The sequence below is a fragment of the Ursus arctos genome, unplaced genomic scaffold (assembly GCF_023065955.2).
Source record: "Ursus arctos isolate Adak ecotype North America unplaced genomic scaffold, UrsArc2.0 scaffold_2, whole genome shotgun sequence".
Lineage (NCBI taxonomy): Eukaryota > Metazoa > Chordata > Mammalia > Carnivora > Ursidae > Ursus > Ursus arctos.
Genome location: NW_026622874.1, coordinates 62388862 through 62403462, shown reverse-complemented (window position 1 = coordinate 62403462; position 14601 = coordinate 62388862). Strand labels below are relative to the sequence as shown.

At 41.8% G+C, this 14601-nt stretch overlaps 1 protein-coding gene across 1 annotated transcript; it reads left to right on the top strand.

The window, feature by feature from the left end:
* Positions 1 to 11922: 11922 nt before the first annotated feature.
* On the top strand, positions 11923 to 14276 carry LOC113246705 (olfactory receptor 10R2-like). The gene is made up of 2 exons (XM_026487372.3): positions 11923 to 11937; positions 13320 to 14276. Exons 1-2 carry the CDS (start codon positions 11923 to 11925, stop codon positions 14274 to 14276), a joined length of 972 nt encoding a protein of 323 aa, XP_026343157.2.
* Positions 14277 to 14601: the final 325 nt, after the last annotated feature.

Below are 14601 nucleotides of genomic sequence, written 5' to 3'. Positions count from 1 at the left end.
TATTTCCTCCCTAACATGTTTGCAATGGTCATTTATTGCCCAAATATTTTTTAGGAACAAGTATTTGTCTATTTGTTAAAGATATTTCCTTGCTACTGTTTAAATAATTTCTGTTATTTATTTATAGTTTTGCGTGTGTGTTAGTGACAGAATGTGACTGTTACGAGTTCTGTTTTTAGAATTCATTGCATTTTATTTTTTTTTCCAAATTTCTTCCCTATGAAATACTTTTATTTAGATTAACATAATATCATATTATGGATAGTATCTTAATTCTGTGATTAAACCATCTCAGTATGTGAGATCCTGATTTGTTTTGTGTGCGCATGTTTTGTCATGGTTTCATTGGGCTCATTTCAAATACTTCACAATTTTACTTCTAGCAATACTGATTGATGAATTTTGTTATGAAATCTATTTTTTAAACGCTAAATAAACTTTTTGAGATTCCACACATATAGTTTATTCCAAAACCCACTAAAATAATGAACGCAAAAGCACTCAACAAGAAGCAAACAGGAGAGGATAACGCACAGTAAGGATAAGAAGTAAAAAGTTATAGAGGCAAAAAAAAAAAAAATGATTCTAACCAGAAGGGACAGAGCTGAACGGTGGGAAACCTGCACACGGTGGGAAACCCACCAAAAGCAAACCAGGTCCTAGCACAGAGCTGTGGCTGGACATCCTCTCACACTCGAGCCTCCCCAGGGCTGCGGAGAAGAGCAAGGTTGGTTAACGTCTCAGGGAGGAGCACAACTTCTGAGTCGGCGCTGCTCGGATCACCTGCAGGAAGGACCTTTCTTCTATTTTCCCATTTCATCCTAAGCCAATACTTCGGTAACGTACAATAAAAATGCTAAGTGAAATAAGTCAGAGAAAGACAAATACCGTATGATCTCAGTCATATGTGGAATGCAAGAAAGAAAACAGATGAACATGTGGGAAGGAGGAAAAGAGAAAAAGGAGAGAGGGAAACAAGCCATAAGAGACTCCTAAGGATAGAGAACACACTGAGGGTTGATGGAGGGAGGTGGGTGGGGGATGGGCTAGATGGGGGATGGGCATTAAGGAGGGCACCTGTTGTGATGAGCCCTGGGTGTTGTATGCAAGTGAGGAATCACTGGGTTCTACTCCAGAAACCAATATTGCACTGTATGTTCACTGCCTAAAACTTTAATTAAAAAACAAATAAATAAAGTATTAGAGAAATGAAAGGAAAAACCTCTGATATCCTATTCTCTCTATAAAAGGTGTGTGTGCACTGATGGGATGTCTCAGTAACGTCACGTTCTGTAACAGCTGCTCATTATGTTGCATTCGTACCCATCTCATCCCAAGTTGATAGCAAAGAGCTCAGAGACCAGACCACAGACTCTCGTCTGATAGCGCTGCGTTCTATTTCTTCCAACCGGGGGGAGCCTGGGGGTTTCCTTTCTGGAGCAGGCGGCACAGCAGGAGCTGTGCTTGAAGCAGGGGTGAGTGTGAGCGTGAGCCTGCTGGCAGCACAGAAGTTCACTGGCTTCTCCCCACCTCGGCTCCCAGAAGGTGACAGCCCCCTTAAACAAGTCCCTTAGGAAACAGGACAATCTCTTTCCACCAGAGGTGACTGGAATTTAGGAGTGACCTCAACAAAATGAGTGACTTTGCTCTGCCTGGCTCTCCTCCTACAGGGAGCCCACCAGTCTTAGGTACACCCACGCACAGAGAGCTTCTAGCAAGCTTTTCAGCGCCACAGTCCGGAATATATTTGAACATCCAAGGCTTGTTAGACATTTGAAGAAGGCTTGAATGTGAAACACGGAGGTCAAGACACAAGAGCAAAATATTTTCAGAGGAAATATAAAAATGCAGAGAACATATTATCGTGAATACCTTCATATAAAAGAAATTGCATTCATGAAAGGACAGTGTATCAGGTCCACTTTCTATGGAAGCAAAACCCACCAACAGAAAAGTGTACAAATCGTGATTGGCACAGCAATGAATTTTCACAGAATGAACCTAACTGGGTCAAAACTGGAATATCGTAAACACCTCGCTGCTCGGTGTTGTCCAGCAGAGACAGCTCCTGTGCTTCTCATGTCATGCCTCAGTGCTTGGCTGCCTTCTAACCTGGTAAGGATGGAATTCTGGAGGATGCCTTCTCTAGAATTATTTTCATCCTATCTCTAGTCCTCCCTCTTTCATATCTGCTTTTCCTGTTGATGGCCTTGTCCATCACGTCTATTCTGGCATATGCACTCCCAAGTTTAGACTTCATTTGTGAAGTGGTTTTTTGTTCATTTCTAGAGGCTTCCTGATCTATTCCTTCGCTTTCCAAGACTACTCTTCCTCTAATCACTCATAACTGAAATCTTTTATTTATTTATTTTTTTAAAAAGATTTTATTTATTTATTCAACAGAGATAGAGACAGCCAGCGAGAGAGGGAACACAAGCAGGGGGAGCGGGAGAGGAAGAAGCAGGCTCATGGCGGAAGAGCCTGACGTGGGGCTCGATCCGACAACGGGATCACGCCCTGAGCTGAAGGCAGATGCTCAACCGCTGTGCCACCCAGGCGCCCCATAACTGAAATCTTTTAAATTCTGATCTTTGCTAGTATTTTGCACATTCTATCACTTCTTTAATTCCTTTCGGCTCATTCTGAAATACTGGGTAGGCGTTTCCATCTGTTTCATGGACGAATCTTCCAGGCTCTTTCAAGGTGAGCTCTCCAGGAAGCCCACTCTGAGAGGGCGTGGCATGTAGGGTGTTTAGTAGTAAATGCATGGGATTCACACCCGTGGGACGGCAGTCTTGGGCAGAGAAGATGGTCATGCTGGAGGGACTCCCGGGGTCAGCATCAGCCGCCCTGGGAGTGAGCTCAGTGGTACAATGACCATTCAGAGGGGCCCTGTGTTGGGCCAAGATGGCCAGACCTTTATGAACCCACATCAGTCAACGTTTGGGTGTGGGTCGCCGTGGGAAAGACTGTGACTTAGGGTGAGGTGTCCATGTTGCCAATGAAATGCCTGGAGGGACAGACAGCTGAAGCCTCCCCCACCCATAGGACGGCCCCCACTGGGTAGTGAGCCTTTATGTGGGGGAGAAACTGCATCCGGATTGTCACTACAAAGGCAAACCGCGAATTCCAACGAGGGTCTTGTTCTGCTGGGTTTTCCCGTGTAATAACTGTGGGTGAGCTGAGTGTCATTTGTCTGAACTAATCTGTATGAGACTGGCTTCCCTGCCCTCACAGAGGGGAGGCTGGGCCACCATTCACCCCTAGCCTTGGAGCTGGATCTCCTCTTGTGCTTCTCTTATCCTACTGTTAACGGAGACCGTACGCTTTCCCCGTCTTGGATGATGTCCTCAGGTTGGCCAACTGATGTTTAGGTTCTTACCATTGACCATTGTTTCTTCTTGTTCTTCCGATGCTAGGACCATCAGAAGAATAATCAGAATTTCCTCTGCTTTCTCTTTCACAATTTTTAATATCGTATTTTGAGTTTCTTATGTTTTGTTGATTCAATTCTTTAAAATGTGGCCATGGGGAATTTAACTTCCCTATTGCATTCACTTCTCCCTTAACATTTTTAAATTGAGAAATAATTTACATAAATAAAATTCAAGTATTTTAAGTGTAAGTTATTTGTGAGTTTTTGCAAATACATTCACCTACTTAATCACCACAGCAATCAAACAATAAAACAGTTCTATCACCCCAAATATTATTCCGTGCCACTTTCCAGCTGGCTTCCTGCCTTGAGACAACACAGTATTGATTTCTCTTGTTTTCTGGCTTTATTGAGATATACCGGCATATAGCATTGTGTAAGATAACAGTGTGTAACGTAACAATGATATACGCGTGTATTGTGCAGTGATCACCGCAGCCAGGTCAGCTAACATCTGCATCTCCTCACCAATTATCTTTTGTGTACGTGCGGGGAGAACATTTAAGATCTACTCTCTTGGCCACTTTCAATAATACAACAGTGTTGTTAACTAAGGTCATCACGCTCTACCTTAGACCCCCGAACTTACTCATCTTACAACCACAAGTGTGTGCCCTTTGACCAGCATCTCCCACGCTCCCCGCCCTCCTCCCCCAGCAACCACCATCCTACTCCCTGTGGTTACGAGTTCAGCTCTTTGGCACTCCACACATAAGTGAGGTCATACAGTATTTACCTTTCTCTGTCTGACTTATTTTGTTAAGCGTAATGTCCTCAAGTTCCATCCACGCTGCTGCAAATGGCAGGATTTCCTTCTTTATGATTACTGAAAAATGAGTCGCACGGCATTCTGTTCTTTCATTGCTGCACGGGCTTCTCTTGTATGAATATGCAAAAATATCCTTACGTATTTATCTGTTGATAGACATTTGGGTTGTTGCCTTTTATTGGCTATTATGATTACATCTGCCATGAACATAATTTTTAAAGGTGTTTTGTGGACATTTGCTTTTATTCCTCTCTTGTGTCTGGGAAGATATATATTTAATTCTATAAGATGCTGCCCAGTGTTTTTCAAAGCAGTCGTGCCACATGATACTCCCTCCAGTTGCTTCAAATTCTTCCCAGCTTTTGGTAATGCCAGGTGTTTTGTTTTGCTTTTGTTTTTGTTTTTGTTTTTGTTTTCTAAATATATTACTCATTCTGGTGGGGTAAGTAGTCTCTCATTTAGTTTTATTTTGTATTACCGTGATACCTAATTGTTGAATGCTTTCTTTTTCATTTTCTTATTGATTCTTCATATGTCTTTTTAGCAAATTGTTCTACTCTTCTACCTATTTTAATAAGACTGCTTTTTAATTGTTGGATTCTAGGACTTATTTATAAATACTGTATTAAAGTTGTTTGTAAGATACATGTATTGTGAATATTCTCCCCAAGTCCGTAGCTCGCATTTCTGTTTTCTTAATAATGAGAGTGAGCTTTTTAATTTTGATTAAATTTACTCGTAAATCTATTTTTTGTGTTTGTTTAGTGCTTCTTGGGTCTTGTCTAAGAAACATTTTCCTAAACCAGGGTGAAGGAAAGCTCCTCTCACATTTGCTTCTAGCAGCTTTCCAGCATTAGCTTTCATATGTGGCGTTGGGTTCATTTATGTTTCCTCTCTTACCCGAAGAGATCAAGACATAGTTTATATATCATAAAAGACATCCACTTTAAGTGTATGGTCTTCTGTGTTGTGACAAATATGTATACCCATGTACTTGCCACCATGATCGATATAAAACATTTCCATCACCCTGAAATTGTCCACATGCCCCCTCCCGATCAGTCCCCTAGACGGCCACTGCTTTGACAACACTAGAATTCCAAATGAATAGAATCACGTAGTATGTAATTTTTGCTTTTTGGCCTCTTCCGTTGACCATATTTTTGAAATTTATCCACGCTGTGCGTGACCTTGGAATCCATTCTTTTTGTTCTGTTGTGTAAGTACCACGGCAGCGTGTCTCTGCAGGCACCCGGCGGTGGGCATGTAACTGTTTTTAGCCCGTAGGTACAGAGCCTCACAAACATTCGTGTGCACCTCTTTCCATAATGCACGGCGTTTTTTCATTCTGTTAGCAAATATCTAGGTGTGGAATTGAGGAGTCGTGTAGTAAATAGATGTCAACTTTCTAAGAGTCTCCCCGACAATTCGGCAAAGCACTTGCCATCTCACTCTCTCCATAGCCACGTGTGAGAGCTACCAGTTGCTTATCATCCTCAACACAACCTCAGTCTTAAATGATGCAGTTTTGGTTTTTTTTCAGATAATGTATTTTCACTTCTATCTTTTTTTTGGGGGGGAGGTTCTTTTTCTGTAGTTTCTATTTCTCCTCTGAGACTTGTTATACGTCCCATGGCATATACCCGTTGCAAGCACATTTTACTTGATATCATTGGACACAGTTGCCACAGCTGTTTTAAAATCTTGGCCTCCCAATTTCAACATCGAATTCCATCGCATTAAGTCTCCATTGGCTGCCTCCTTTCCTGAGAATGGCCATATTTTTCTGGTTCTGTTTATGTAAAATAATTTTGGATTGAAGTGTGACTTGGTAAATAATATGTCGTAGAGACTCTGTTATAAGAATTTGACAATTGTTGGTGTTTTTAGCTTTAGTAGGCAAGTAACTTGGTTGAACTAAAACTGAAAATTTGTTCCCTTGGGTGGTGGTTCAAATGTCTGTTTAAGTCTTTCACACTCTGGGCTGCTTTGGGTCTTGCCCACACAGATATGCTTCAGGGATCGGCAGACATTGGGGCAGAACATACATGTAGAATGAATCTCTCTCTCTGGCTGTTCCATTTCCAGGATTCTATCCTCACCTGTCAGCATTCTGGTCACCTTAAACTCTATTTCCTGGTTCTTTGTGCCAGAAAGCCTGTTGGTTTCCTTTTTGAGTTTTAATCTTTTTACAAACAATGCTGACTCTGGCCTTCATTAAAACTGGAAGTTGTATCAAAGAGCTTATCCTGTGTACTTACCTTCTTCCAGGTGTTGACTACACACTAGAGCTGCCTGCTGTCATCCTATCTTAGTCCCTTCATATAGCTGCCCTTTGTGTTTGTTTGTTTGTTTTCCAGATTTTGTAGTAGTTATCTTCAGGAGGGTTGATCTAGGCACTTACTCAGTGAGACCAGAAGTAGAATTTCTACTCCCCTTTACTTTTATGAAACTTTTAACCCCATGATTTAAATAGAATATTTTATTTAGTATTTTTCCCTAATTAACTACTTAATCATTGATTCAGTTGGAAATTAATACAGGAAACAGGAAATTATATAAGTATTTTTCAATTTAATTCAAGTAACTATAAATTATTGGAAAGTTTGAAAGGATCAAGAGTCTGTCACTGGGTGTTATATGCAACTAATGAATCGTGGAACTTTACATCAAAAACCAGGGATGTACTGTATGGTGACTAACGTAATATAATAAAAAATATTATTATAAAAAAATAAAAATTAAAAAATTAAAAAAAAGAGTCTGTCACTGGAATTATTGATTCAAGAACACAGGACAATAGCTGAAATCTCTAGCCAAGGAAATGCTGCTGCTGTCACAATTTCACTGCTTTCTCTCAATACAACACTTGGGAGCAGAAACTGAGTCTAATTCCTACAATATACTCAAATCCTTACCATTTTGTTTCTCTGGATGAGCAATGTAAAAAAAAGATGACCTCAGTTTTTCTTCCTGTTTTCAGTACCATGAAGAAAACTGTAGGTAGAGGGTGAAACTGAAATAAAAGAGAGCTAGAAAAACTGTCTGAGCTCTGATGACATCATGGTCCAATGACATCATGGTCTGATGACTTCATGGTCTGATGACATCACAGTCTGTGGCTCACAGTGTGCCTGCAGCTAATCTCTTGATGTGCTGATGTATGTTCAGATAAAGGGGTGATGGATTCCTCTTCCTTTTTATGTATTGAATCCAGTATAAGTTGGATTTTTTTCACTTTTTGTGTAGAATAAGACATAATTTATCTAGGAACCATTTCAAGTGTTTCACTTGAGATACAAACCCTACCCTCTCCATCCATCAGTATAGGGTTGGGTAAAAAGGCCTGTGAAGTCAACCACACAGTGCTCCACCTTGTCTTCTCTCTAGGAGGAATCTTGATTATATTGCGTACCTAGCTGTGTGGACTGAATCTCTCAGTCTTTTGAATTGCGTCACTAAGAATGGAGGTTTAAGACTTTCATTTCCATTTTTATCCCATTATTTGGATAAAGCCAGCTTGTGGAGAAAGAAATCTAGCACAAAGAGTGAAGCTAGGTCAAGTGAGAGAGAGAAAGAGGAAAAGACTTATTCAATAAACATTCATTCACTCAACAAATAGTTATTGAATGTCTATTACATATCAGGCAATATCCTAGAGTGGGGCTTATATATTTAGCAAAGCAGGGAGAAAGATCCCCACGGAGTGGAAAACAGGTATGTAGAGGAAAAAATAATCGTAACTGCACAGAAAGTTGTGAGACATGTTAGGGAGAAGTAAATTAGGGATGAGGACAGTTCTCAGAGGTTGACCTCTGAGCCAAGACTCAGTGTAATGTTGTAATACATGTTACTGAATTGAGCCATATCTGATCAGATTTGTCCTGAACTTCCCAGTTGTTTAAGCTTTTGTCATGCTAAATTGCACCATACTTCTTTCACTTGTAAACCAAAGGTGCTAATGTAACAGTCGTCTTTTTATAGTGTAATTTTAACCAGTAGAATATCTAAATATCTTATATAGGTAGATCATATAGACGCATCAGCTGGATAGATACATGATAGATGGATGGATGGATAGATGGATAGATAGATAGATAGATGGATAGATGGATAGATATAAGGACTTGGCTCAAGCAAGGATTTGGCTGACAAGCCCCAAGATCTTCAGCCGGCAGACTGGAAATCTAGAAGAACCAATGGTGTAATTCCAGTACAAGTCTGAACACCTGAGAACGAGAAGAGCCAGTGATGTTAAGTTCCAGTCCATGTGCAGAGGCTAGGGCAGGAGAAGACAAATGTCCTAGCTCCAAGACAGGCTGAGAGAGAGAAACCTGTCCTACTCAGCCTTTTTGTTCTATTCAGACCTTCACCCAATTGGATGAGGCCCACCCACATAAGGGAGTGCAATCTGCTTTTCTCAGTTTATTAATTTAAATATTAATCTCATCCAGAAAACCCTCACAGACACACCCAGAATAATATACAAGCAAATACCTGGGCACCACGTGGCCCAGTCAAGTTCCTATGAAAAAAAAATTAACCATCATATCTTGTTAGTTTTTATATTAACTTGTAGTTTTAGAGTTTAAGTATCCTCTAACAGCCACTTTCATTATATCAAATACAGAAATTTCTTTTTCATCTCAAAACTGTTTATAATTTTATGTATTAGAAATTTTTGTTTTCAGTTTTCTTCTCAGAGATTCCATATTTTAAAAAGATTTTAAATGATACCTTTGATATACACTACCTTCTTTTTTTTCACCTAATGTATTTTTCTTTTACTTTAATACAATGCAATACTGTTAATTTTTTCTTCTCTTCCTCATTTTCTGGGGCAGAGAGCGGACCAAAGGAAATGAAGTTTCTTGAGAGCTTTCATCTCATAGAATCCTAAAAAATGTAAATATGGAAATCAGAATTCGTTTCCTTTAGCAGTTGCTGGAAAATATAACTAGAACCTACGCTTCCTATGTTCACATTGTTCATACTTGGGAGTGGTGCCTGATTACAATGTCTCCTGGGCAAGAAAGCCACCCCTACAGCTGTATGGACCTGCCGCTTTGGGGATGACATGCAGTATTTACAAACAAACCTTTACTCGAGACAAAGTGTCTCAATTTGAGTTTAGTTTACATGCTTTTCTCTGAATGTGGAATTGAAGCATGTCCAGGGCTATTTCTTCACTTTCATGCATGAACTATATTGAAATATTTGAGATGGAATTATGTTTCATCTAAGTTTACTGGAAACTTGAGTTTAAACTCTAATAAAAAACAACGGTTATTTTTAACTTCCTAGAAAGTATCTTTCCATGCCTGAGAAGGAAATAAGAGGCAGGTCCTCAATCTGTACGTGTGTCAAAATGTGATTCTAGAAATGTGACTAACTGCAGTGTTTTTCAGATTTCTTCTCGCTCGGAAACCTTAGGGGTCTTTGAACAGGTGCTGGGCAGCAGCGAGGCTGAGGACAGGTCAGCACCCTGGGCGGAAATGTTTACTCTGGAAGATGTGCTGAGGTGACCAGATGTCCCAGAAACCCTGGGATCCAGTGGCTCTTCAGGACTCACGTGCACATTTGACAATTGCTGGAAGCAGCAGTAGCTGTTGTCAGATCTCTGCTGGTAGTCTCTGAAAGTGATATAACTGCAAAGAAAAAGACTCTGAGTCAGGCTGAGCTCATTTGGGAGTTTCTGCTGCTCTGCAGGCAGCTGCTAGGGATTGCCAAAAGGAACATCTCTGCCTGGAGCCACTCCTGGACGTACAGCAAACAGTGCCATGGGGGCAGACCTTGCTGCCAAGTGCCTTCAGTCCTCTTTCACATCCTCGTGTGAGTCACTCATGACTCATGAGGGAAGGTACAGAGGGTGGGATTTTTATATTCTTTCACTGAAGAGGAAGCATAACAATTTCCAGGGAACTTGCGGTTCTGGAAATTGTGTTGGCTGAGTCCAGCAACAGAGGAGTGTGACTTTTACCCTCCTTTCCAGTGCAGGACAGGGGAACAGTGGCACACAGATGCAGAAGGGGCACTTCATTGGTTTTTCTCCAGCACCACAGCCATTCTCGTTCGTCTTGGGACAGACGCTCAGAGAATTGCAGGCATGAGTGAGGATCACTGAAGGACTCGCCAAGCCCTGGAGGGTGCTACCCACAGGTTTGAGCCCTAATCCCTACTCTTGGGGCAGACATTGGTTGGAGATCTTGTCATCTCTAGGAAGCTAGGGAAAAGCAGAGAATCAGGTCTGTGACCTGCACGCAAACACTCCACCCTTCCCTTCAGCCCTCAAATCTGCTCATCACTGCTGTTCTCCCAGGTCTCAGTTCTGCCAGCTAAGACGTCACACTTGTCCCCTTCCCTCACACTATGTTCCCACGCCCTCTCCTCAGTGCAAAATTGGTGGGGTTCAGATGAACCTAGACTAACAGGGGGAACTTTGTTTCTTCTTCTGCAATGATAGAATAAGACTTGATTTGTCCTGCAGAAACCCAAGGATAGAAAGGGCTTCTTCTGCACATGAAAGACCTCGGAAGAGATAGCCCTGTGTCGCCTCCTACAGTATGGGTTCTGACATTCAAGTCTCTTTCCTTAATCTGCAACAGCTTTCAGCTCCTAATGAGCTACCAGGCAACCTGGAACTAATCGCCAACTAATTGCCACACCAGTTTTCTTCCTGTTCCCTTTCTATCCAATTTGACCTGTGAGATTTGGGGTCCATGGTGTTTCCTGCATCCTCTCTCCTCATTGAAGGGATTGGAACTATGCCAAAGATAATATTGCAACAATGGTTCCCTGGAGTTTTGGGAAGTATAAATATAACCCAGCATGTTGGCACCACAGCTAATAAGAGACCAAAGAAAAGTTTTTCAATGATGCTTTAGGGGATACTTCTCAGAATTCTCAGCAGAGGAGGTAGGAATCCACAGTTTGGGGCATTGACATGTCAGCCATAGAAGGGAACAGAAAAAAGCCATTTCAGGACAGAAATGATTGTAGTAACATTAATGTTTTAATCTCATTTGATTAGATCTCTGGGTGTCACTGAATTCTAATAGCCATGTGCTAAGGGCACAAAGAGAAATAGCCCCTGTTGGGTTATTTTATGTGAGAAATTAAGTGAAGATAGTGTTTGGGTCCACGGATAGACAAGTGCGAGTCATGACTGATAATTTTAGAAATGTTCTAATTAACCCATGAGCTCTATTCTCGTTAGTGATGGTTACAAAGAGCATGTGAGGATAGCAAGTTGCACATGTCTATGGCAGCTTAAAAACATAGAGGATACTATAGGGCTTTGGTGAGATAAAATAAAACAGGGCATCACCAACAGAGCTGTAACAGGCACAGGGACGGCTTCAAACCAATGACATAAAATATTGTTTCCCAGAGCTCAGGAATGGCTTCCTTCTCTATCCACCATCCCTGAAAGACTGGTTCTTTCAGAAGTCTTCCCTGGGTAATTGAAAAAGAAAGGGCAAGTACCTATGACTCCCTGTCAAGAGTGAGCTCTCCACATTTAGTTCATTCAACTTCCATTGTCAAATGTCCCATGAAACTATTCTCTGGTGACAATGGTGTGCCAGGAAAAGTGTCATAGGAGAAAAAAGGGTAAAAGGAGGATCTAACTGAGATGTTTTTCTTTACAGACCTTCCACTGTCTTTAGACCTCATTATCCACATATTGTGCAAAGAATCTACGGCATAAGCCTTAGAGATGGGAACTGAGGAGGTAAATGAACGCCATTCCTCGGGGAAGAGCCTGGCGCTGCGCTTTCGTTAGCCATCAAGAGATGCAGAGAGGATTGTGAAGAGCCAGAGTCATAGACAGAAAAATAAAACTGATACTTCTGCCACCAGCCTTCTCGGAAAGGCAAGGGAACCTAAAGTGGCATCGCTCAGAGCTGGCGTGGGTGAAAGAACTTCACCCCGAAGGTGTGGGCTCAGTAGTCAGTTGGTCTCTCGAACTGAGCCACATTAGCTAAGGAATTTCATTTTGTAATCCATACTGTGTTTTCATTTTCTTCAATTATTTGGTTGTTTGGGATGTTTGTTTATTACTTTATTAAATTCAAACTTGATTTTGATTGAATTGAGGGGAAAGGATCTGCCCATCAATTAGTGGGGAAAAATTGCAGGAGCTGAACCCCTCAAGATCAGGTGTGTCCAATGCAGCGGTGAGCTCTGTTGGAATTCCAGGGAAAATGTGCAGAGATATAATGGCTCATACTGAGGAGAGGTCTACATGGGTTGGATGGATTTCTGTCCGAAGTTTTAAACTACAATTATAGCAGAACTCTAAATCAGGTTGCTCTTCCTGGGGAGTGTTATGCAGGTGGTAAAACCAATGACCAGCCTGACTGTGAGAACCTGAGATCATTCTAGAGCTACTTCAGTGCACTAAGGCTCCTTCCAACTCCCCTCTCTCCAGGGGGTCAAACAGGTTGTGGGATTTAATCAAAAGATAAACTGACATCGACGCATTATTATTATCATTAAAAATATGCACAAATAGGAGTTGGGTTTGAATGTTAGTTCGGTAGTTTTGTAAAAATAAAATTATATAGTTAAAAAAAAAATCGGAGGTGGAAGTATGCTTCAAGCCCATCCAAAAGAAAACATCAGAAGAGCTAGCCACCTCTTCCTGAAGATTAAACAACATGGGTGGCAGAAGCTGTCATCTACTGACAGTCTACAATGGGCATGTGCTATGTTAAGTGCTTTAATTTCCATGAGGAACTGGGGAGAGAGGTGCTGTGAGCATCTTTATGTTACAGATGGGAGCACGGAGGCATGGAGGGCTGTGCAGGTGAAAAATGGCAGAGCTGGATTGCCACACGGGAACTCTTCAAACATTCCCATTCCCTAATTGCTATTCGAAACAGGCAGTGTGAAAGAATTACCTAGACCTCAGCACTATAAGAGATGCAGAAATGTCACTGGAAACAGGTGCACTCTGTTTTGAAACAGCTCCATAAATTGACATGATCAACAGGCCATTCCTGCCAGCATCTGCCTTTCCTCTTCTACTTGCTGCTCCTCAACCAGAGTGGGATGAACTACCTGCATCTTTAGGGTAAATAAAGTCTATTCCTTCCTTCCTGTTCTCTGTAGGTCAGTCTTGGGGACCAAGTGATGCAAGCTAACTTCTCCTCTGTCACAGAGTTCCTGTTGCTGGGGTTCTCCAACCTTGGAGAAATCCAGCTCATCCTCTTTGCTGTGTTTCTGTGCCTGTATCTGATTATTCTGAGTGGGAACATCACCATTGTCACTGTCATTCGCCTGGATCGCAGCCTCCATGTACCTATGTACTTCTTCCTGGGGATCCTCTCCATCTCTGAGACTTGCTACACCTTTGTCATCCTGCCCAAGATGCTCATCAATCTGTTGTCTCTGCTCAGAACAATCTCATTTATTAACTGTGCCACCCAGATGTTTTTCTTCCTTGGTTTTGCTGTCACTAATTGCATGCTGCCAGGGGTCATGGGTTATGACCACTATGCTGCCATCTGTCATCCGCTTCGGTACCCTGTCCTAATGAGCTGGCAGGTATGTGGACAACTGGCAGCCACTTGTGCTGTGATTGGCTTTTTGTTCTCACTGACAGGCTCCCTCTTAGTTTTTGAACTCCCTTTTTGTGGTCCCAATAAAATCAACCACTACTTCTGTGACATTTCACCAGTTATCCAGCTTGCCTGTACGGAAACCTACATCAACGAGCTGGTCATCTTCTTGGGCGGAGTTCTAGCACTCCTGGTCCCCCTGACTTTCATCTGCATCTCTTATGGCTTCATCGTCCGTACCATTCTGAAGATCCCATCCGCTGAGGGCAAGCGGAAAGCCTTCTCCACTTGTGCGTCCCACCTCACTGTGGTCATTGTCCACTACGGCTGTGCCTCCTCTGTCTACCTGCAGCCCTCAGCCAAGTTCTCATCTAACAAAGACAGGCTTGTGACAGTGACCTACACAGTTGTGACTCCATTGTTGAACCCAATGGTTTATAGCCTCAGGAACAAAGATGTCCAGACAGCCATACGGAAAGTGATTGCCAGAAGAAGATTTTTATCCTGAAGCTCTGTGAGAACACATTGCATCTACTAAAACTTCCTTTCTGAGGATGTAACAATAATTATAAAGCTGATAATACTGTCGCCTTCCATTCACATAGCATGGTATCGCCTCCCAGTGCAAGCTGCCCCAGGGTATTATTTTGATAGACATTGTGGAGTGCAGCCGTGAATTTGGGTTGATTGTCAATCAGATACAAGTCTCAAATACCTTTAAAGTTGCACAAGTATTTTGATTTTTCAGAACTGGAAACAGGTGTACTCTGAGTAAATAAGAATGCTTTTATTCTATTCCAGGAACGATAGGTAGTATGTTAGGAAAGGTAATT